Source organism: Empidonax traillii, unplaced genomic scaffold, assembly GCF_003031625.1.
Source record: "Empidonax traillii isolate 1590-97213 ecotype Southwest subspecies unplaced genomic scaffold, ASM303162v1 scaffold125:size1524877, whole genome shotgun sequence".
In the NCBI taxonomy this organism is placed as follows: Eukaryota; Metazoa; Chordata; class Aves; order Passeriformes; family Tyrannidae; genus Empidonax; species Empidonax traillii.
The window spans coordinates 193,049-217,072 of NW_020955318.1; the positions used below are offsets into that span (position 1 = coordinate 193,049).

The following is a 24,024-nucleotide window of genomic DNA, read 5'->3' on the forward strand; positions in this document are numbered from 1 at the left end:
AGCTGTTCATATTTGTGTCTATTAACAAAATGAGTTCTAATGCTAGCATGCTTTTTTAAAATTCTTTCATGAGGTTTCAGGTGGAGAGAAGATGCTTATAAAATAATTAAAAATAGTCTACTTTTTCTTATAAAAACCCATACCCATTTAATCAAAAAAATCCCTGTTAACACTATAAAACCAAGCTGAACACCAGTTTTTTACTTGTCCTGTTCATATGCATTAATGTAATTTTCAAACAACTGCATTCATATCAGTACCAAACTGCAGATACGAACAGAAGACTACATTTACAGTACTTAAGAAATAGTAGTAGCAGTAGTACAACCACTTTGACCGCTCCTGCAAACAAACAAAATATCAAACAGAAATTGATGGGAAAAAAATTTTTAAAAAACGTTAAGAAAGTAGAAAATAATTCATTTCACTCAAGGTATATGAAACTAAACACTTTTTAAGAAAACTTCTAACATTCTCTCCATTTTCTCCTCTAATTTTACTGTTAATTTTATCTGTATAAACATATACACAGATAAAAAAGAAATAAAGAATAAATACAAAAATTAGATTGCAGTACAGCTTTAATGCAATGATCACTTGTGAGAGCAGAACTGATTCAAGGAAAACTAAGAATAGAAGGAAATCGTGCCTGAATTAAGCTGTGTCATGGGTTTGCTGAGAAGAGAGAAGGACAGGGGCAAAGAATGTCCTGATTCTGGCCCTCTCTCCTTTTCATATATGCATAAGCAGTATTTTATCATTCAGAACACTAGTACTTAAATTTATTAAATTATAAAAGTACAAAGGATACATACCTAAATTGCAGAATGCTAAGTATCTCAAATCCAACAACCCAGTATATAAGATTTAACTAAAACTGAGAGCAACAGAGCTTCATTTGATCATCCCGTTTTCTGTGCTGAAAATAAGTCAAGCTCCTTGAACAGCCCTACGAGCTAACACACTTTTTCTCAGTTTTAACTATTTCAAAGGGACTTATCCAAAGCATCTGCATTCAAAAACTGAACTGGGCAAACAAAAAATGCCAGTGGATTACACTGTTTTTGCAGGAGGATGAAGTAAACACCTTTCCAGGAAATTAAAAATTTAAATAATATCGCCAAAACAGACAAACTGAAAAAGTCAGGACCATTTTCACTCCTTATTCATCAGTTAAGTAACTCCTGTTACTGAAGATGCTAGGATTAATCACAGTTCTTCCTCAGAGAAGAGAATTAACTCTAGGACAAAGGCAAAAGGTTACACTTTTCAATTATATTAAATAATAGAAGAGACTGACCTTTTGAGGTATACTGAAAGTCGTCTCTACCTCAAATTCCTATTTATTCTTAATCAATTCCAAGAGAACAACTTTAGCATGCTCAGTAATGGAAGAAAGACTCTTACTTCGGGCCTTTTTGACCATTATTTAGGTTTGGGCAACAAGCAACAAAAAGATGGCTGCTGGTGGCATCCCTATATTGCACAGGTCATTGCAACAACTATTAAAGAATTTAAAGTAAGAAATACAATGCAGAAGACTAAATGATAAATACAACAAACTAAACTGGAAAATAGAGACTTAAATTTAACTAAATTATATCACAGTTTTGGCATTACAGGTAACTTCTTTATATTGTAGTAATATAATTTTGTTAAGACACAGACTTGTTACTATGACCAGAGTATTTGAAGACTAGAAGAGATAGCAGATTATTTGGTTATTCTAGCAGAGCTTCATCCAGCCTAGCAAACACTCATTCCCTTACATTCAGAGCCTCAGCAGCCACTTCAAGTAGTTAACAGAAGTGTCATCATCAACCAGTATCAGAAATGAAAACTTATACCAGATTTGGTGGCAATGGAGGTTAAAAGAAAAACGGTAGTTTAAAGAAAAAAAAAAGAAAAATTTAAGAATAATTAGAACAGATTTTAAATGCCTCGAATTACATAAGAGGTATTTTAGAGAATGGAAATTAATTAAAAGAACAGGTATGGATTCTGCAATGGTAACGTAAGTTTTTTACCATCTTTTTGCCCATAAAGAAGAAAAGGCAGCAGAAAAGACAAAAATCTTCCTTAGTAAAAATAACAACAGCCTTGTTGTGAATTGCCAAAATCCCAGTAGTAACTTTGGTGCAACATTACGTGCACTCTAGCAAGTTAACAAAAACATCACACTGGATCATGTCTGGCCAACTCTGATCACGGAGAGAGCAAGTTACGGATGTCCTGGTGGGAAGGGAAGGAGGGATAGGGGGATACAATACATATAAACATATCCAAATCTCTGAAATTCAGTAGGCACTGATTCAACATAGAAATAAATTCTGATTCAACACAGACTGGAAAAACAAGAACAGAGAAGAAATACTTCTATGTTCCCAATTCTTGTGTATCCATAATAAGCCTTCAATGAATGAAGCCAAAAAGAACACAGGCAGACGAGGACAAATAATAAATCAGCTGGCACAGCTGTTAGAAGACATGGAGGCCCACAAATACCTTGCATAATACACTCAAATTTCCACTTCCAGAATGCAGAGTCAGGCTTCCAGAAACATGCCACTGGAGTGCCAAAACAATTTCCAAAACCATTTACCAATGCTGAAATTTTTATATTAAGTTTCCACATCAAAGATGTCACTTTGAAAGGGGTATTTGTCTCTGCCTTTACAGACAGTTTTCTAAAAGTTGTATTTTTCCAAAACGTTTTCAGTTAAAGTGTGGTCGGCTCAGTTTTGACTGAATGTATTGCCTCACAGACTGGAGTGCCACATGGCCTTAGGATAATTTAAATTCTGTGGTCCTGACAGATGTTTCTGACAGAACCTCCAAGATAAATATTTTCACTGAAAAATGACACATGCTGTTACTTTTCTCACTATTCACATTTAACGGTACAGAATTAGAAAAAGAGGAAACAGTTTCTCTCTGGTTTCTCAGCTTAAGACTCGAATGAAAAAATAAGTTTTTCAGGAGAGCTTTAATTACTACGTTCCTAAACAAGTAAGATTTTTAAGTGCTCTCTCTCTCTCTCTCTCTATATATATATATCTTCTGGAATTTCTGTAGCCATCAAATAGAAAAAAGTGAGAGCTTCAGTATTTAACACTACTTCAAAGGCTATTAGATTACCATAAGATTATTTATTTGCCTTTTCTCCCTGCTTTTATCTCCACTTTCCTATTTTTATTATCCCTGTCTTTGTCTTTCGTTACTGTCCTTTTATTTCCTGCTGAGTTTCCTTTATGTTTATCTTCCTACATGGCATTTTATCATCTTTTGCCATGACCTTCTCAAAATAATACAAGCAATGCCAGACAGTCTTATAGTCTGTGCTACCTTTAGAACAAATTTCACAGAATCACAGAATATGCAGAGTTGGAAGAGATCCAGAAGGATCATCGCATCCAACTCCTGGCCCTGCACAGGAGCATCCCCAAGAGTCACACCATGTGCCTAAGAGCATCATCCAAACTCTTCTTGAACTCTGCCACCAGGCTTGGTGCTGTGACCACTGTCCAGGGGAGACTGTTCCAGCACCCAATTACCCTTTAGGTGAAGAACCTATTTCTAATATCCAAACTAAACCTCCCCTGACAAAACTTCAGGCCATTCCCTCAGGTCCCATCACTGGTCACCACAAAGAGATCAGTGCCTGTCCTTCCTCTTTCCCTCACAAGGAAGTTGTAACTGCAATGAGGACTCCCCTCAGTCTCCTCCAGGATTAACAGACCAAGTGCCCTCAGCTGCTCCTCATGCGGCTTCCCCTCAAGGCCCTTCACCACATTTTTGCTAAATGAATGTTAAACTGTACCATTCTGTCATGAATTGTTTCCTCCCAATGCCTGTGTGAGACAAGCTGAGGAGGCATTCTCTTTTGATGAGCTGGACAGGACATCCATCCAGCAGGGCTCAAAGGGTGAATAATGACATGAAATTCTCACCATCCAAACAAATGCTATGAAAGTCTGTATTATTAATTTCTTGTGAGTCTAATCTTGAATATCTTTCACAGTTTACCTAACTGCCAACAGAAGTGCAAATGTGCAAATGTGGATTGTATTAGCACTCTCAGTTCATTACTCTTTATAATTAGGTGCTCAAAATTTATCACATATACATAAGAGTAGACAGCTGTGGGGGAAAAGATGGCTCATTTATGTTTAAGCACTGTAATTTCATTTCAGGGAAAAAAAAAAAAAGCTAGTCCATGAGATTATAAAAGAATTCTTTCCTTTATATATATTAATTCTGTTTTGAAAGCATTAATTTCTTAAAATGAACAATAACTTTCAGTTACAATGAGCTTTTATATCATAATTTAATTAGCTTACAGATAGTCCAGTATTTTTTAATTATTACATCTTAGTAATTCTCTAAATTTAGTATGATAATTACAATTTTAAAATATATTACACCAAGGGAGTAATAGCTCTCAAAAAGTTAATTCTTATATTTAAGAAAGAATTCTATCAACTATCAGCATAAAATTATGTTAAACATAACAGCTAAAGGATTTATTAAAGTAGAAGCATTTTAACATACAAACCGTATTTTCAATTTAATAATTGATTGTAACACATTCAGGGATATCATCTGAGTAAGACTTAAAAGAATATTTAAATTAAAGCAAATAGATTCCACGATGAAGTTTTGCCTAACCTTTATAAACTATGCTAAACTGGTTACTGTGTCAAAGACACTGAAGACAAACATCTTTTGCTACTTTCTATCCCATCTCTGCAGGGATACATAAAAGTCTAGATGCCAGTTTTGAAACACCTTCCAAGCTAAAATGACTACCCAGTTCCAACTAAAAAACTATAAAATCAAATTCACTTACGATCATTTACAACCATCTGCTCCAAACCATTTCTCACTAGTCAAAGCCTTATTTCCATATGCTCTCAAAGGTGAAAAATTACTCTTTATTATTACTCTACCTAACCTACTAGTGGAAGTCTGTTATAGTAAACCCAGATATTGTGAACTTTTTGATAAGCTGAACACTTCCTGAAATCTTATTTCTTTCTGCTGAATTCCAGAGGGGGTAAATCCTATCCCACTGAACAGTCACTGAACAGCACAGGTTAATTTAATGGAAAACACTTTGAAATAAGCCTTTACCATCTGTTTTCACCTCTAATGGCAAATCAAAGAAGAACAATTCACACTTGAATCATAAAAAATGCATAAGTGATTTAAATAGATGTGTTCTTTGATGAATACAGCATGCATCTGTTTGACTTTCTTCGCCTTTTACCTTAAGCAGGAAGTTCTCATTTTCTAACGTAATGCTTATCCCTGCAGTTGAAACCACTAGAGTGTAAAAAGAAGATATGCACAAAAGTTTCTTATATAAATAACTCCTTTCAATGTGAAAGTGTAGTTCTTCAGTAGTTCCAAATTGCCTCTGTGCAGCAAGTAATCTTAAAACTACTTTCTTTACTAATAGCTGCTAATACTCAGACAGCCTTCTTCTCAATTGTCCAGCGAATGAACATAAAGATGAACTTGGAACTAATGCTCTCAACCTGGACTTTACTTAAATTTTAGCTACAACTGGAGGAGGCCTTTTGCACTTGAAAGCTTGTCTTCCCTCCCCCCATAAATTATGCCCCAACAACATGCTTAAACTTACATTTCATTCTTTATTATAAAAGATTTATGGTCTTAGATTGGCTGTATACAAAAATGATGACTTCAAAAAACTCTAATGTACACAGGGAAAGGAACAAAAGATTATAAAGTGTAAACAAAAGACCAAGCAGAAGATCAACACAGCCAAGCAGCATAAGAAAAGTGAAATGAGCGGATAAAAGCAGTTTTTACAATATTAAGAAACCCTATGCACCCTAGGGAACACAATGCTATTACATACACCAATTCTCAGTAGGAGCTATTGCAGGGAGGTATAACACAGAGTAATTATAAAGGGAATTACCTTACATATAGAGAATCTATACAGAAGCTATCTGTTACAGCTGGCACCTCCAGAAGTAATGTGTTGTTAGAGTAACCAGAAGCAGAAAGATCAGAAAAGGGAAAACAGGTGAAGAGACAAGAACAAAAGATAAAATACTCTGCAACACCCAACACAATGGAATATCAGAGCCATCCCTACAGTCCCAACAATCATTAAAAGGAAGCAGCACCATTTATTTTACTTATACTAATACAATGGGGGAAAAACCCCAAACTATGTTGTGTACTTCTCATATAGTGATTCTGTTGTATGTGAGCAGAAAGATTTTAAACAGAGAATTATCACCTGGCGAAAATCACTCTGTCAGCATGTAGTCCAACTCTAACTTACAGGTAATCTAAAAACGTTTAATTCTATTTCAATAATTTCATTTATATATTTCTAATATAATAGCTTACTTTCCATATCTTTCAAGGATGTGTTAACTGGCTGAAATTTTAAAATTTCATGGTATAGTTTCATGCACTTCTGTCAACACAATACTTTCAAACAGTTAATCTATTACACTCATTTCTAAGTGAACATTCACATAGGTGCCTTTAAACCATAAAATCTTAGAAACGAAATGAAATGGACTGCCTTCTGAAAAAAAAATGAGGTTACTCACCTGAAATCCCCTTTATTGTTCACAACTCTCTCTGGAGGGCAGTACTGTGCAGAACTTTCTAAGACCACAATGTCTACTGTCCTTGTGTTATTCCCACGTCTGGTTTGTACGTGGCAACCCCAGTTTCCTGTAGAGCCAGCCTGAATGTTTGAGATTGTCAGTGCACTGGGAAGATAAAAAAAGTAAAACTCAGTCTTGCAATAAAATTTATATAAGCTTTACCAGAAGATACAGTACAGAAAGACAAAAAAACAAATTACATACAACCATGAGTGATCTTACAAAACCAGAGCTATCTACAACTCAATGTACTGTAATTATTAGAGAATTATTTACTAGTCTTCAAGCTCTCAATTTTGCCAAGGTAGGGAAGAAAAAGAACAGCCATGGGAAAAAGTCCCTTGACCTCAGAAAGAAGAAATGAGAAGTCCAGATTCCTTATGTGTTATCACTGCTCTTTAACACAAAACTTTCAGTCATTCAGAAAGGCCAAACTATAATAAATTCCCAAATGTATGATTTGTTACAAAGATCAAAATACTAACTTACTAAAATAACTACTGGTCATATAACCACTCTGTAGATGCTGAGTAAGTCAAGAGTAAAGAATCCAAAAGCAGTTCAGTTAAATGTCTTGTTTTCAACATTTTCATAATTTTAATATTCTAAGAGAACAAATGTAGCCTACCACAAACATATTTACCTTAACTGCATTGAGTAAAACTAGAAGAAAATTAAAATCCTACTGTAACAGTCCTGGGCAACCTGCTCTAAATAATCCTATTTTAAGCATGTAGCCTTGACTAATCAAATCTCTAGACCTCCTTCCTCAAAATTTATAGTTAGCAGGAGATATGTGAAGTTATAGACTACTTCCCTACTTGGGATGTTTCTGCCTACATATGTGCACTCACTGAGGATATGAGAGGACCTTACTGGTTATGGAAACAGTCAATAAATCAGAGCAGAGAACAAGGAGTGGGAAATACATTTTCTTAGTATGGATTCACCTTGCGATCAGTGAGCAGTTATGAATCATGTTTTTTTCAACAAAAATACCCTGGGACTCATCAGTTTCCACTATCTTCCCATCCTGATACCACAAGACTTTCATGTCTTGATCAATATACGAAGCCATACACTGGAAGGGTAAACTATCTCCTTCAAAGACAACCTGACGATGAGATGGAGTCATATAGAAAGATGGTAATTCAAGCGGCGGTTCTAGAATTCAAGAAATAAATCCACAATTAATAGTAAGAATGCGTTAGAGACATCATTTTCAAAAGAGGAGAAAAATATACCGAGTATCAATACTGATATAACCTTGTAAATTGCATCTGCAAGATTTATATAAACATTTAATGCATCAGATATTGAAAAACACAAATTATCATCATATTCTTCTTCAAAATGTGTACTACTTTAATATATTTAAAAAATCTTTTGCTAGCCCACATCCAAAAGAGTGAAAAAAAAAATTGAAGGAAGAATATATTCATGCATTTTTGTTCTTCACTTCTCACTATTAAGACTCAAAAATGACAAATACATACAGTTTTTAATTTTTACAGATTGAATAATTGTAATAAAAAGAAGTTAAACAAGTTAATAATGGTTCTGTCACAAGAAGTCTAATCAAGAACAGAATCACCATGTAGGAAAGTAATTCAAGATCTTTCTAACTTCAGAAATTTGGGGTTAGAATAAGTCACACATCTAAAGTCAGATAGCTAGATTCTGGAAAGAAATTATCAGTTTCCACTTCCTCATGAAGTTTAGGTAAAGATCTCTGAAAAACAGGGATTAGCAAAAAAAGGAATTTATCTACAGAGAATGCTACTCATCCTTTGCTTCTACAGACTAACACCCATAATCATCAATTTACTTATTTCCAGAAGCAAGCAACACTGAATCACAACTAAAATTCAGCCTCTGAAAAGGAGTCACTATTGCCACTGTCATACAAGTGCTGAATTTTCAGAAAACAAAACAAAGCAGAAAAAGTTTATTCCCTAATACTAGCAGAATGTGGAATGCTTTAGAAAACAAGTATCAGTTGCCAGGAGTGCTTACCACAGGTGAGAAGCTCCTGCTTAACACCAGTCACTGTCTGTGACTGAAGTGACTTGGGATAGGCACATTTTGTCTCACGTACAGTTATATTTCTTTCTTTTAACCACTGATGCATCCACAGTATGTTGCAATCACAAAGAAGGTAATCAGTCTGAAATTCTCTACAACAAAAAACAGGTATTTACAGTGACAAACTGCAAAACTCCAACGTCTGAAAGGTTAACATCAACAGCTGTGCAATGCCTTTCATTGTCATAGACACACAGACAATAAGCAGTGAAACTCCAGAATACAGTGGAGTTGACTGCCTCTAACCACTAGAATACACTCTAATCCTCTGCAAACTGTGGTCTGAGAACAAAACAACATACTCCCTGAGGAAAGGAATTCTCTCCATAAATGAGGAACATCTAATACCAGCACATGAAAAAAATTCTAGCAGTTTCTTTCATGGAGGGTGTTCATGCATATGCATCATCATAACTTAAGAACACACTTCATTGCTTAATTTTATCAAATGTTTTAACAGTAAAATCAGCAGAAATAGCTTCTCACCCACTTCTTTTTCCAGAACCACTATTCACACAATGTTAGTCTGCTTTATATGAAAATCATAAGGTTTTTAATTGATTCATAAAGTCTTCTCTGTTAATTTACTACTTTCTACTAAAAAGTTATACCAAACCGTTGTTGCCCGTTGAACTCAGATAAATTAAATTACATTAATATTAATTAATTTTATGTGTTTAGAAACAGTTAAAAACATACCAAGACATACGGCTATGTCTACACTGTTTCTTACATCTCGTGAAAACTTTTTTTTCATTTGCAAATGTCTAGAGGATATCGTAACCTCACAGGCAGAACACTTCAAACCTGAAATCAACATTCCTGTGAAACTTCATTTAGTGCTTGTTCACAGGAATTTCTCCAGATACACACATTTTTAATGGCAAGGATTATATCCAGGTTCTTCTGTCAGATCTGGGTGTTCTTGGACAGTAATCTTTACATTCACAATTAAAACACCAGGAATAACAACTTACAAACAATTAAAAGAAGATGGAGGAGGAAAAGAAACATTTGCTTTTATAAACAAGAAATTAACTCAAGTGTCAAAGCCAGAAATCAAAGCTTCTGAGAAAGTCGGTACAGTAAGCCAATTGTCATGACTACCAGGAAAAAATGCAAGCTAATCATCAGCACTGAATTTTCCTCACTTACTTTCTTCCTTACAACTCATGACTCTCTTAAGAGAGAGCAAAATAACATGAGGTGAAGAGGTACCCACTGTTACATGTAACAAAACTATACTGTTATTCAAAGACTAAGATCTTCCTTAAAGTATTTGTTCCCTTTGTTATATTTTTATAACTTAAAGGCATAAAATTTTACACCTTAAAGGTATAAAATGCTATTTATTTACTATAAATGATAAATACAGAATAAAACTTTTGGAAGCCCAGATGCCTATAGAGCTTTTTTCTTTCAGAACTATGTAACCAATAGTGAGCAGCTTTTGAAGGGGGTTGTATAAAGACCCAAATATCTGTACATATATACACCTGCCAAGTGCTTATTCAGATTAAAAAAAAAAAAACAACCAAACAGGAGGATTGAAAGTAAAAATACAAAACAAAGGAAGTCTATATAATATGTTTTTTTGTTAAGAACATGAGGGATCATGCAAATTAAGATTACATGCAGTACTTACAGAGACTTCAGTGAACCAAGATGATCAAACGTTCCCTGAGTAACTGTAGAAAACAGATTTCCAGAAAGATTCCTGAGAAATAAAAGTATCATGATTTGAACTTATGCTCAAACAACCGACACATGAAATGAAAAATCCCCACTCTCTTCAAGATAACACTATTTTTAAAAACTACAAGATACTATTATGACATTCTCTTACAGTTCACAAGACTGTAAGAATAATCAGGTGTCAACAGCTTAGCAAAAATCCCAAAATAAACTGTTCCCCGATACTTCTGTTTTAGCTGAAGAATTTTAAGACTGTGAAAAAAAAGTGAATGCAAATACTTTATTTTTATTTAAAGCAATAATCAGCACATGTTGAGCATAGCTTTTGAGAAGTTTGAAAACTTCTCTGTTCACAGCGAACTGATGTTTTCCTATTAACATGCTGTAAGAAGCAAGTTTGATCTATCAGAATATTTAAAAATACATACACACACATAAACATTTCAGTGAAAGCACTGTCTGAAAGGAGCCAAAAACCAGGGCAAGGAAACATTTCATAATCGTACATTATACTCCTAAAGTAAATGCAGAACTACAAAACATGCAAGAAAGCCAGCAAAACCTACCCAGACCAGTGCCATGTTAGAAGGCACAGATATTAAAAGATTCTATAATGCTGAAATATTTTTCTAAGGAAAATATTTTGTACAGTCTGCTAGTCACTTCCACCTCCCCTGCTATACCTTTTAAGAAACTGGAAAACTGTTGCCAAGGCCAACAGAGCACCGAATAGTATGGTTTGGGTTGGCCTCACTGCTCTTTAAGCTTGCTGCTGAGTAACAAAACTGCCTGTCTTTCAACCCACACTTGAACGTACTACTCCACTTGAAACAAAGAATGTTAACTGACATAAAGCTAAAACTTAGGTGTATTTATATAAAAGAATTATACTTACAATCTAATAAGGTTTACAAGTCCTCTAAATATATCTGCATTCAGGCAGCCTATTCTGTTATTAGTTAAGTCTCTATAAAGAGGAAAAAGGAAAGATTAGAATAAACTGGTTTATTTTCAAATTACCTTCAGTCTGCTAACAGAAGTATATGAACTAACATTCATGAGCAACAGATTGCACCACGTATATATTTGGTCTTTTTCAGCAAAAGCCACAAGGTACTGCTATATTGCTGTATACACATGCATACAGACTCCTTAATGCATTTCTTAAGTAATTTTAGTTTGCCCACATACAGTTCAATAGGCCTAGCCTTACCAGGAAATTCCCTTAGAAAAGGATAGGCTTACATCCCTACCAAGTACACTTCCATATTCACACAGCATATTCATCACATGTGCCACATCACTTAATTTTTTAATGTCAGACACCTATACTAGAGCATTTATTATACATAAATAAGACCACTTCTATATTTATACCTAGATAAATATTTAAATGTTATATATTTTTCAATATAGGTCTTAAATCAAATTGCCAAATATTCTTAAAGGAATAAAAATTAAGCTTGCAAGTAGTAATGATCTAGAACTGGTCCTTCAATTTTATTTTTAAGGTATTTAAAAGTGCTATTACCAGGATACTTTCCTTTTAAGTGAACCAGGCCATCTGATCAGTGACAAATGAACATATATACACCATAAAAAAATTACGAGAAGCAGGGGTGAGAGGGAGGTAGTGGCCAAATCACCAAGACTTAGAAGTTGTCATAGACATTCCAAAAATCTGGAGTGTTAAAAAAAAAAAAAAAAAAAAAAAAAAAAAAAAAAAAAAAAAAAAAAAAAAAAAAAAAAAAAAAAAAAAAAAAAAAAGGGGAAAAAGGAAAAGAAAAGCCAACATGCTGAATTCCTGTTTTTCTAGTTTCATCTGGTACAGAACTTTTACAGCCAAGGCATAAATCCCCCAAAAATGTGTTAATGGGAATTTTGGCATAACCTTCAATAAAGCAGCATTAACGGTGCAGTAACTTCAGCATAATATTAATAGCAAGGGACTCTATGTTCCACTATGACCTATGGAAAAAAAAAATCATAAGGAGCTTAGCATTTAACAAAACAAGACTTGACGGCATCAAAGCTCTGAATAAACATTCACTCAGTGATGTTTCAAGCCACTGAAATACAAGAAGAAAGGAATAATACAAGAGACTGTCAGTGAGAAAAAGTACAACTGCCAAGCCACAAGCAGCAGATGTTCTTCAGTCATAAGGCTGACGGCAGGTTTTGTTTTATACATGTGTGTATGAGTGTGTGTATAAATTTAGACAGCATATATAATTCAACTTTTAATATATAATAGCTTTGCTGTCTAAAATTTCCAGAACCTAAGACTTACTCTCTCTGAGGGTTGTTGTTTGTTTTGTTTAAACTGACTAGCCAGATATACTACTTACAGTCTTTTCAGAGATGAAAGCCCCAGAAAAGCTCCTGGATCTATAGTACTAATAAGGTTGTTCTTAAGATCCCTGTGGGGAAAAAATTAAGACATGACATTTACCATAAATTACACTTTAAAACAGATATACCTGCATGAAGATTACCAAACTTGCCTCAATTTATTTGAGAATCTCCAAGAAAAAAACAAAACCAAACCAAAACAGATTTTTACTTTCTCTAATGTAGCACCTTTCAAAACTTGAAAATCTGTATTTTAACTATAAGGAGGAATAGAAACAGCATGTGTATTCCCTTAAACATACTATCAGTTCATATCACATGAAAGAGTATAGAGTTAAAGTTACTTTGCCACTGTGTCTGAATAGATTACAGCTATGCAGGGTGAGACATTTGCTTATTACACAGCACGATACTGTTTAGCACCATGTTTGTCTTCAGCCTATCCGATTTTCAATACTTCACTAGTGCCCGACATCTACCAAAAGAAGCAAAACATGATCCCAAAAGTACACTGATGACACAACATTGAAAATTTCTACCTACACTGCTGGCACAAAAGCAAAGCCCTGGCTGAAGATCCCAAATAAAGCTGGTGAAAAAAACTCCAGCAGATTTTTAAATCTTAAGTTCCCAGGGATTGTAAGGAAAAATGTAAAGTAACCAGGGCATTAAACTGCTTTACAAGTGATATAGTACTTTTAACTCCTAACTTCAGATATTCTGCAGATACAGCTTAATTTGAAAGGTCACAGAAAGCAGCTGAAAGCATTATATGGTTCTGAACAAACTTTATCACTGCATGAATGCTAAAATTATTTCTACCTCCTTATTCACCCAAGATTTTTATTAGACTACTATCCAAAACTTCACAGACACTTATTAGTACAAGTAAAATTTCTCAGTCCTACGTAATAACCGAACATTCTACCTTCGAAAAGAAAATTAGTAACTTCATTTAAAAGCACTGCTTTAATATGCAAGAGTAGAAAAAACATCTCCTAAATCTACCACAACATTAATAATTCTTCCTGAAAGAGAACCATACAAGAGGATTACATCTACCATCACAGAGATATGCATGACTGAAAATATAATTCATCCCAAGATTTCACAACAGCATTTCCTGCAGACAGATTAACAGTACAACATCAAAAATCACAGTACAACAGTATCATGGCACGTGGATCACACCTGAAGTTGTAAATAAAAATTTTAAGTACTTGAAATACTTTAAATTTACCTTGCAACACATTAAATTAATTTTCATATCCACACTTCTCTTATTCCAACTTTATTTTCTTCCCCTGTATAATGGCAGTAGCAGGAACCTGAAGAACTGGCTCTTTCAAGCAGGCTTTTAAACACAGTACCACATCAAGACAAATCTGAGAATATTAAATGTTATTCATTGCTTATTTACCCACAGTCTTTGGAGTAGGGAAGAAAAATCATACTTACTGTTCATATTTTAAATTTCAGCTTAAAATCATGTAACTTCTATTTAAAATCTCACTGTTGAAAACACAGGGAGAAAAACCTTGACAATATGCCTTGGAAATCCACTGGTCCAGACTATCAGTGATCTTTATTTCACTCCACAAATTCAAAGAATACTCCTTGATAAAGCTCTTCCTGAAATCCATTGAAATGGATTCATACAAATGAACGTTCAAAGTGTTGGAATTTTCTCAACCTACAACCACAACAGTTGGGAAGTCTCTGTTTGGTTGTTTTTTTTTTTTTTAATCCCTTCCAGTGGCAGTCTTTCGTGGGCAATAGCTACACATCTATCTATCAAAAAGTACTAGGAGAGGAAAACTGTGAAATAAGGGATACCTAAAGATCTCAAAATTAACAGTGATGACACATTTGGAAGTTCTTCAGAAACAATAAAAGATATTCATACACAGGCTGGTACAATTCCCAGGAGACCAGCATCTAGGGCAGTTCTGACATGAAGAAATTACAGTAATGGTTAAACCAACACACTGATATAATTCTCACATGAAAGGGAGGTGGGGGAGATAATCTCATTAGAAAGTTGCATTTGGCTTTAAAGTTTTCATTGGTTTTACCACTTATAAATACTTATAAATAGTTTTAGTAATAGAAAATGAGTCATATCAGACTTTGATTTTAATTTTTCTTTAGCAAAGTTCAACCAACAAGATACAGTTGTAGATACTTATTTTCCCCAAACAGAAGTAGATCTGTCCAAAAGAAATACAAAAAATGAGGATTTGAGTTATGGTAACATCTTTTACCTTACAGCAACTACATCTTTTGTCTAGCAATTAAAAATACTGTGTTTTTTTAAAAAAAGGGGTCGTAGAGCAAGCTGACACTGACAACCTATTAAAAGATTCTTAATTTTCTCCTTAATCTAAATAACATTGCAAATAAGGATGCCCCATATTTATCAGTGAAGGTGACTAACTGATGTTACAACAGCAGAGAAACTTAGTTTTTAAGGAATGTGTTGAGGGCAGTTATATAGTCCAAATTCTGGCTCAAAGTACAATTAAATCAGAGGAACTGCCTCGCTGTTACGTACAGTAAATCCCTAAAAACCTCAAGGGATGCAGATTTCACCACCACACAACTCTCTGGTTAACCATTCTCATTATAAAATATATTGCTGGGTCCAAATGGAACAGTCCTTTATCAAATTCGTGATTTTTGGGCAAATAGCAACTTATTAACAAGACAAAAATATTTTTAAGAGCCTCAATGCCACACGTAATGTTCTTGTTAAGATGTGAAAAATATCCTAATGAAATATTACTTAAATTTAACTGTGGTTGAAAAAGGAAATCCTTTAATTTCATTAGACTTGAAAATGAAATGTTTCAGTAGCCAGTTGCCTATGATTTAAAAGTTAGCATCACAGAATCTTCTGAGTTGGAAGGGAGCCACAAGGATCTTTTGAGTCCAGCTCTTAAGTGAATGGCCCATATGGGGATCAAACCCACGACCTTCATGTTATCAGCACCATGCTCTAAACAACTGAGTGCACATATAAATTCTTAAAAACTTAACCGCTTTCTGTCTCCGTACAATGAATACTGTCTTAATTATTAATAAAGCATCCTGCAGGCACAAGCAAACTATGTATATATACACATACTGACATGTATACATTATTTAGCTTTCTCAACTGCCATTGGATATATTATCTTTTCTTCCTTAACAAAACTTGAAAATGAATGGCCAAGAAGAAACATCTGAGCTACGGAGCTATAGACATCTGAGCTATGGACTCTTCTATATGAAATGCCTTTTCAAAAGGGAAGTGAGGCAAAAGGACAAAGTAAGAAGTTGCAGGAATAGATTGCACACTAGTTCTCCCTCTGTTGATGATGAAGACACCTGACCGTTATTAATCCTTTGTTGATGAACTAACTCTTACAACAGTGCACATAAAGAGTTCTCATTCAGATGAGACCACCATACCTTCTAAAATACTCCTATCCCAGCTCACTTTCAATGCTCCAAACATGATGCCTTCCTGATGTCTTTTCCTTTTCATGAAAGAAGATACTAAAATAACCTAAAAAAAACCCTTACAAAATATATTTAAAAAAATCTTACAAATGACAGGAATTAAATGGAAGAGAGCTGCATTCCTATGATTTTAAAGAAAATCAAGATTTGGACTCATGGAGAAAAGGTAAATTATCATCTCAATCTAACTAGAGTTTCAAGTATTACCTGTCTGAAAATTGTAATGAGTTTCAACAAATAACAACTGTCAGCAGATGCCTTTATTACCTAAGCAAATGCCATCACTGCTGATAACCTGGCTTCTTTGGCACAACAGCTTACTTCTCCAACAAAGCTCATCTGCCAGTGCAAAGACAAATCTTTCTTCTGATAAGTGGGAGAGGAAATGGTGGAAGTGTTTGAATTTATTTAGGCCAGGTGACTGGGACTGGAGTCTTAAAGTTTTAGAGGAAGAATAAAATACTTTTAATCCCCTGAAGCCAAAAGTCGTTTGGAACTCTTCCTAGATGCTGTGAGATGATTATGAAACTGGCTACTTTCCCAGTCAAATGGCCTAGAAAAACCCTTATCTCTAAAGTTTATGCTTGCTCCCAGGTAGATCAACCTGCCAATCCTGACCTTCTACCAGATGGAAAAAAGCTGACTGTAACAGAAGCTACAATGCTGCTTCTTATCCCATAGGCAATATATCATCTGAAAGGGAAAGTGAAAACAGGAAGCAAAAGATATCCAAGAAGCTACTCCCATCAGACTCACTCCTGCCCCCTGTACATTCAGTATATGCCAAAATTGTGAAGTAAGCAGTAAAACTTTTAAAATATATGTCAACAAATTTAACATAAATCTAGCCTCTTTTAGAGGCTCTGACACATCTGCTTCCCCTACAATACTTTCCAATTGTTTGACAAAGGGTTTGACATTTCATAAGAAAAGAAATTAAAGAAGTAATTTTTTTTTTATTAACATAAGCTTTTGTATTACAAAACCACCACCATCATAGCATTCCAGTGAACTTCCCACTGAAACTGCCCTCTCACCTGCAGGTGAGATAATCCCTTTTTGCTGTTACATGCCATTCATAAAGAGAACACTTAACTATGTTAACTCTTCAATCACAAAAATATACATTAAGATAAAGAACATATCTCCTATTTAAAGCATTTTGTTCTCAGAGTTATTAATGAAACTTCAACAGTATACCACTTAATTTTTAAAGTGAAAATCGCTTTCTAAGAAGTACTTACAGTCTTTCAAGAAGGTGTAAACCAGAGAAGGAGCCATTCTTCAACTCTGTTATTTTATTGTTACTCAAAATCCTGTAAACAAAACCAGACAAGAACAATATATTATAAGTCTGGTAACAAAATTCTTTGCTGCAGCTTACACTCTGATGTAAAGCCTTTCGTTTAGCAGCCTGTATATCAAACTACAACACCTAACTCATTGTCTTGAGGTGTATTCAACACTGCTTAAACATTACCAATGAGAAAAAAGAGGATTTTCTATGTAGTATGTCCTAAGTACCATGCAAGCTTATATATTTACTATCTGAAACCAAAATATATCCATCTAGGATTATTCTAATGAAAAAAACCCAAGTGGTGGAATAGAAAATTAAGTATTAAAGAACCAATCTGTACATTGATCATGCTTTTCTTCTGCACCCATTTTGGTTTTCCAAACTAGGCAGCACATGCCTGTTTCAAATTCCTCTGCTGCCACTTTCAGCCACTCACACACACTTCTCCCAGGTTGTGCCCCTTTCCCAGCCATCCTTCACTCTTTCATCCTACTGCAAGTAAGGATGAAAGTAAACTGCAAGTAAGCTCAGCAAGCATTCCTATCTATCCTTTCTTCTCTCTAAGGACGACATAACTGTGAATTTCCTCTTCCATTGAAATAACTGGATCAGGCCCATCTTGCTGAGTACCCTGTCCTCCAATCACAGCCAGTCAGCAGATAAAAATTATCCTCAAGGTAGGAAATCCTTTGCATAGCTGGATGTTTCCTTACTTAGAAGGATCTGCTTTCTATAGAGCTACATAGTTCTCTGTTGAAAAGAAAAAAAAAAAAAAAAAAGTGCCTATTTTCCTTTTAAATCATGTAAAATTTTGGCATCCACAACACTCCTTACAAAAGGCTTTGCAGTACAATGCTTCATTCCATAAACAATGCCTCATCTCACTAGTTTTGAAAACACCTTCTGACAGCTTTATTTGATGTTCCTCACTTCTTACAGTGAAACACGCAGCAATCAATCCCTACCTACCCTCTCTATCACGTGCAATCAATCCCTTGTCTTTAGCACCATAATGTAGAAAACTAAATGTCTCCTTAAACCCCATGCTTTGCTTAATTATTCTTCACACAAAAGTCATTTGTGCCACTTAAGCATTTCTGAGCTCTTTCCAGCTTTATTACACTCAAAATTGTGAAGTAAGACCACCAGAACTGATAGTATTCAACACACAGACAAGTCACAAATCTACATAGTGGAATAACGATGTCTGTTTCCTACAATTTCCCTTATCTGCGTTTATCACTTGGCACAAGATTCTAAGATTCCTGGTCAGTTCAGTGCCGATCATCCTGTATATTAAGATAGAATTGGTTTCACCCTGATACATTTTTCATTTTTTTTCTGCAATGTGCTGCTGCTGCCATTTTATTGCCCAATTATTTTCATAAACTTCTTCCAAAATTCTTTGTTTTACCCTCATCCTTATTACATCAATCAACTCACCCAACTATATCAATCTCTTACTCACAGTTTTACAGGTCATTAAGAAACAAGTTGTGCATTGCAGATCTCAGTGACTCCATTTCACCAAGAAGGAGAACCATTTACTTCCACACCCACTTATATCCTTTAGCAAGTTAACTGCTGATATGATAATCCTCCATTTAAGACTGACAGAGTATTTTCATCAAATGCCTTTGGCAAGGGACTGAGACACCCCTTTTGGAAAAGCATCTCCGTCTCATTATACTTCATCATCCTTGTAAATATTTTGCTGATTCTAAAGAACTCCAAAGATTTGTGCGGAAGAGCTTCCCATTAGAGATGATGTAAATTTTCCATGGCACCTGTACCTTTATCCAGGAATTATAGATTCTACTGATTTGTCCAACAGAAACATCAAACTTGGAAGGTAGGTGGTGATGCACTTACAAAAATAAGCATTTGTCCTCCAGTCCTCAAAAATCAAGTTCATTCTAAGAAAGACTTCAGACATTCATCATATGACTTTTTCATCCCTGAGTCCTTCTAAAAGCTCTCCAGTCACACCATCTTGTCCTGGAAATTTATTCACTCTCTTAGACTCTGCCACAACTTCTGCTACAGTCACTTCCATTGCAGACAGGTCCTCTATCAAGTGCATCCTGCAAATGCAACATGTCCCTGCACTTCACTTAAACCAACTACACCTTCAGGTTGGATAGCTATTTCTGCACCCAAAAACTGATACTATGAGATTTCTTTCTGGTCTACAACATCTTTCAAACATCCTTTACAATAGCCATAAACCAAACACACCCCCACTCCTCTCTTTCCTCCAGTGCATATAATTTACCATCTAATGACAAGGATTAATACTTCAAAACACATTATGAATAAGAAAAACTAAAATACAGAAATAACAATCCAAGAAAATAGCATCATTTTGACACAACTATATATTACTCTAAGCAGTTTTCTTCTCCAGGTTTCTCAAAGATTGTCTCAAACCTCTGTGGTTTATATAAACAAAGAGCAGGCACATTTATTTCTAAGAGCTCTGGCTTTGAGTCACTCTCTCATCTCACATACAGAATCATGACAGTTGAACAAGCTACTTGAAACTTCCCCTGATGGAGGGAATTTGAAGCCAATCTTAAATCATTAACAAAGGTAACAAGTTCTGATGCCAAAAGGAGGAGATCCTATTCCTCCTCCTCCTATTACAGTATTTCTGCAGGTCATCTTAAGTCATCCCTGGTGCCCACTGCTCCACAAGCAATGACATTAAACTACACATTTACCAAAGGAATCTTCCACGAGATATATTAGTATGTAAACTGTAAAAGTGTGATCAACATAGTACTTATGCTACACAATCCCAGGTGAAGACTGGTCACCAGAATGGTGAAAAGTATGAGGGGGAAAAAAAGACTTAAAAGTATACTGAGAATTTGCTACTCTATGTGCCAGTAACGCCTGTGACACACACCGGAGCATCAGCTGAGAGCAATTGCTCTTGTGAAAATACAGTTCTGTAGTCAAGTACACTAAGCTATCTTACAGGAAGAAAATAAGAAAATTGCCCCTTGGCTGCAGCTGCGATAACTTAGATGACTGAATAAATGAAACAGTGTTGTTTTTTTAAAATATACATACAAAGCAAGGAAGCCCAGGTACTTTTAAAAAATGCATATGTATTTCAAGGAAGGTACAAGATGTAACAGAAAACCATTAGAACACATTTGCAAGAGTGCAAGTGTGGTAATAATAATAATTATCTAATTGGAATGCCTGCAAAGCTAGTAAAATTGAGATGAAACATTAAAACCAGATTGAAACTACTCTCACTTCTACTCAAAGATGAAAAGGTTGCAACTTAATAGTAAGTATTATCTGTAAAAATACTAGGTACAGGATTCATTCAGTAAACTCAATAAAGTACACCTGTTTTTCAACATCCTTCCTGGTTTCAGAAAACGTATGCAGGAAGAAAAATAATAATAATATATATAAAGAAATAAAGGAAGGAGCTTATAAAAAACATTATTAGTTAATGTAAAGCGAACATAAGGCATAACAGCAGCAGCAAGAAAAGACAGACCAATTTCAGACTTATGGAGAAACTTAAAAAACAAACCATGAGGTTCACAAAACATCTAAATCAACACAAGAAAGCAACCAAATTATAAGCCTTAGTAGCACTGAAGTAATTTGGATCTTAGTTATAATCTACTTCATCTTAAGACTTATTGATTTATCTGTACTTTTGACAGAAAAAGAAGCTATTCAAAATGCAGCTAGAACCACTTCAAAAGTAGATATAACTGACTGAACTAAATTTAAACTAAATAAAAATTACAGTTCTGTAAAAAAAATTATTTTTCTGACATTGCCTATAAAATAATAGGCCTAAAGTAGAAGCCTTTGAATATCTGTGCACAAGGTAAATTTCTCTCTTGAGTGTGATGTACAAATTACAGTCAGGTTGATTTAGTATTTTCTCTGCAGAGGCTGTTAGTTGCTCAACCATAAAGGTTTAGTACAATAAACGACAAATTTTACAACACTCCATATAACCTAAAACACTTCATCACACTTAATGTTGTAAGTATAATCTTAAAAAAAATGCAGTTTAAAACTTGCTATTAATATATTTAGTCTATACATTATTTGAAGCATTAAGAGATGTGGCATAAGAAGACAAAAACACGATAAAGCATTCACCTCAAAGTAGATGTTTTATAGTCACTTTCACAGTTTCTGTGCATTAATGTACAGTGAAATGATGGACTATTATGTACTACTTAGACACAGGAAATTATTTGTGATCAATAATAATTCCAAGTGACTAGTTTAAGACTATATTTTTTTCTATGAGGGAGGTAATTCTGAAAATATGTTAACTTTTCCACCTTTAAGAAGTTTAAAGAGAAAACAGTAAAGAGCTACCACTGAGATGAGAGCTCCACCCATCCCTATCTTGTTCAACTCTTCTTTAACAAATGACTTTGCAACTTAAATGATGTATATGAAGATTTCATGAAGGGGTTTCCATAGCCCAATGGCATTGTTGCTCCATATCAGACTTTTCTTTTCTTTTAAATGATCAACAATGCCTGCTTAGAACACAAGCATTCTGCTTGTCCAACCCTTACATATCAGAAAATTAAAATTTGGAACTAACACAGGCAATGTTAGTCCCTGTGTTAAAAAACACATAGCCGTGGCAATTAACACAAAAAACTTGGAAGAACAAGCAGCTGAAAAGCAGGTTCTAGAAAGAATCATGGGCATCTCGAGTCACCTCACACAACACATTTCCCTCTTCCTTTGATTGAGCAGGAGAGTTGTGGAGACAGAGGCAATCTGAAGCAATGCACCTCAAGAAAAAAATGTAACACCCTCCCCTCAAATAACACCCCAAACTCCCCCCAGCTTTTCACCTATTCCAAGAACATTGCTGAAATGCTTCTTTATTGAATATAGCTCAGATCAGAAATCCCTTTTTCCATTTTGCTCTGTAAAGTGGTAGAAGACTTTGGCAAACCTCTTCAAAGAAACAACTCTGACTCTTCACTTATTGGTGAGACCTTTGGCAACAGATGAACAGTAGGTAGCAAGTAAAACATAAATGCAGTCAAACCCAAAGTCTGTCCTTTGTACTACAAAGAATTTTAGCAATAGACACTAAAGATGATGTACTAGCTTTTTCATGTAGAAGGAAAAAAAATCACAGCTGGATCTCTTTTTACCATTAAAATAAGGAAGTAAGGACTAAGTAGAAAAAGTTTTGTTCTGTGAAACAATTTTGGCTTGTCAGCTATAAAACAACCATCGCTAAGACAGCAGTCAACTAGGCAGGAATTAAGAACGCATCTCCAAACTTCACATATGAATCCTTCAGTGTATATTATTAAAACACATACATCCACTAACACTCCTACCAAATAGTCAAAATGGCCATCAAGAAGCCTGTATGAAGACTGGGACACTAACTTTTAGCTGAATGCTGAAGTAGCTTCCAGAACACATTTTAAGATATTCAAATAGAGAGCCAGGAGACAGAAAATAAATCAGATCATTTCACAGTGACTGTGTACTCTAAGGACTGGAAAAGCAGCCAGTGAGTATTTTGCCTTCTAGTGAGTTACACGTGTCAAAAGCAACCTAGTAATGGATTGAACAGAACATGAACAGTACTTGCTTAGAAGTAACTCTGAAATGAAAACACTTCACAAGCTTTACACCAAAGCCCCTAATGAAAGGAGACAGTATTTTCCAATTCAACAAAACCATTATAATTGAGGAAGCTGAGCAACGAAATATTTGCAAAACAGAAGTTTGTAAGAGATAAAAGATTTCCTGTGCTATTTCACTATAATGCATATTAAACAATATTAAAATTGTAAACTAAACCACTCGGAAGTAATGAAATTAGAGAATCAAAGCTGTGTCTATTTATACTGCTCCATTTTTTACCGGTAATGTGCTAACTTTATATAATCTAATGAGGCACCCTTGATTTTCCTATACAATCCCTACATCCTTCAAGCATCAATGCTCACTATGCACTCCCATCAGAGAAGTTTTTTCTTGATATTCAGTGGCCATATGCTTTATTTATTGCTTTTCATTAAAAACAAACTGTTCTAAGGACAGAAATTTATTTCTAGTGAAATAGAGTGTCAATCACTGAAGCAACTCTGCCAGTTTTCTATGTAAAAGTACTAAATTATAATCACGGTACTAAATAAAAGCACAGAACTGAGGGGCAAAATTGAATGCAAGAATAAGTAGCAATGTTGCTGAAACTGATACTACTTTCAGAAGAAATTATTGTGAAATTACATCCTTACCAACCAAACCTCTCTTCCTTATACTCTTCCCAGGTTCAAAAGCCTACCTAAGAAAAAATTCAGAGGACAAAGCAACATCCAATTTTTTCCAACACTAACTCTGAGTTGCTGCTTCTAAAGCTAACAAAAAGCACAGATAACCTAACCCCTG

The 24,024-nt window shown here is 34.8% G+C and overlaps 1 protein-coding gene across 1 annotated transcript in view; it reads right to left on the bottom strand.

Moving 5' to 3' along the window:
* Window positions 1–24,024, bottom strand: part of ADGRA3 (adhesion G protein-coupled receptor A3) — a 51,782-nt gene that overhangs the window by 20,625 nt on the left and 7,133 nt on the right. Inside the window, exons 2-8 of the mRNA XM_027883353.1 lie at window positions 17,540–17,611; window positions 12,788–12,859; window positions 11,335–11,406; window positions 10,390–10,461; window positions 8,676–8,836; window positions 7,610–7,823; window positions 6,600–6,764 (exon numbers count right to left, since the gene is read on the bottom strand). Coding sequence (XP_027739154.1) covers window positions 6,600–6,764; window positions 7,610–7,823; window positions 8,676–8,836; window positions 10,390–10,461; window positions 11,335–11,406; window positions 12,788–12,859; window positions 17,540–17,611 — 828 coding nt within the window. The remainder of the gene's footprint in view (window positions 1–6,599; window positions 6,765–7,609; window positions 7,824–8,675; window positions 8,837–10,389; window positions 10,462–11,334; window positions 11,407–12,787; window positions 12,860–17,539; window positions 17,612–24,024) is intronic.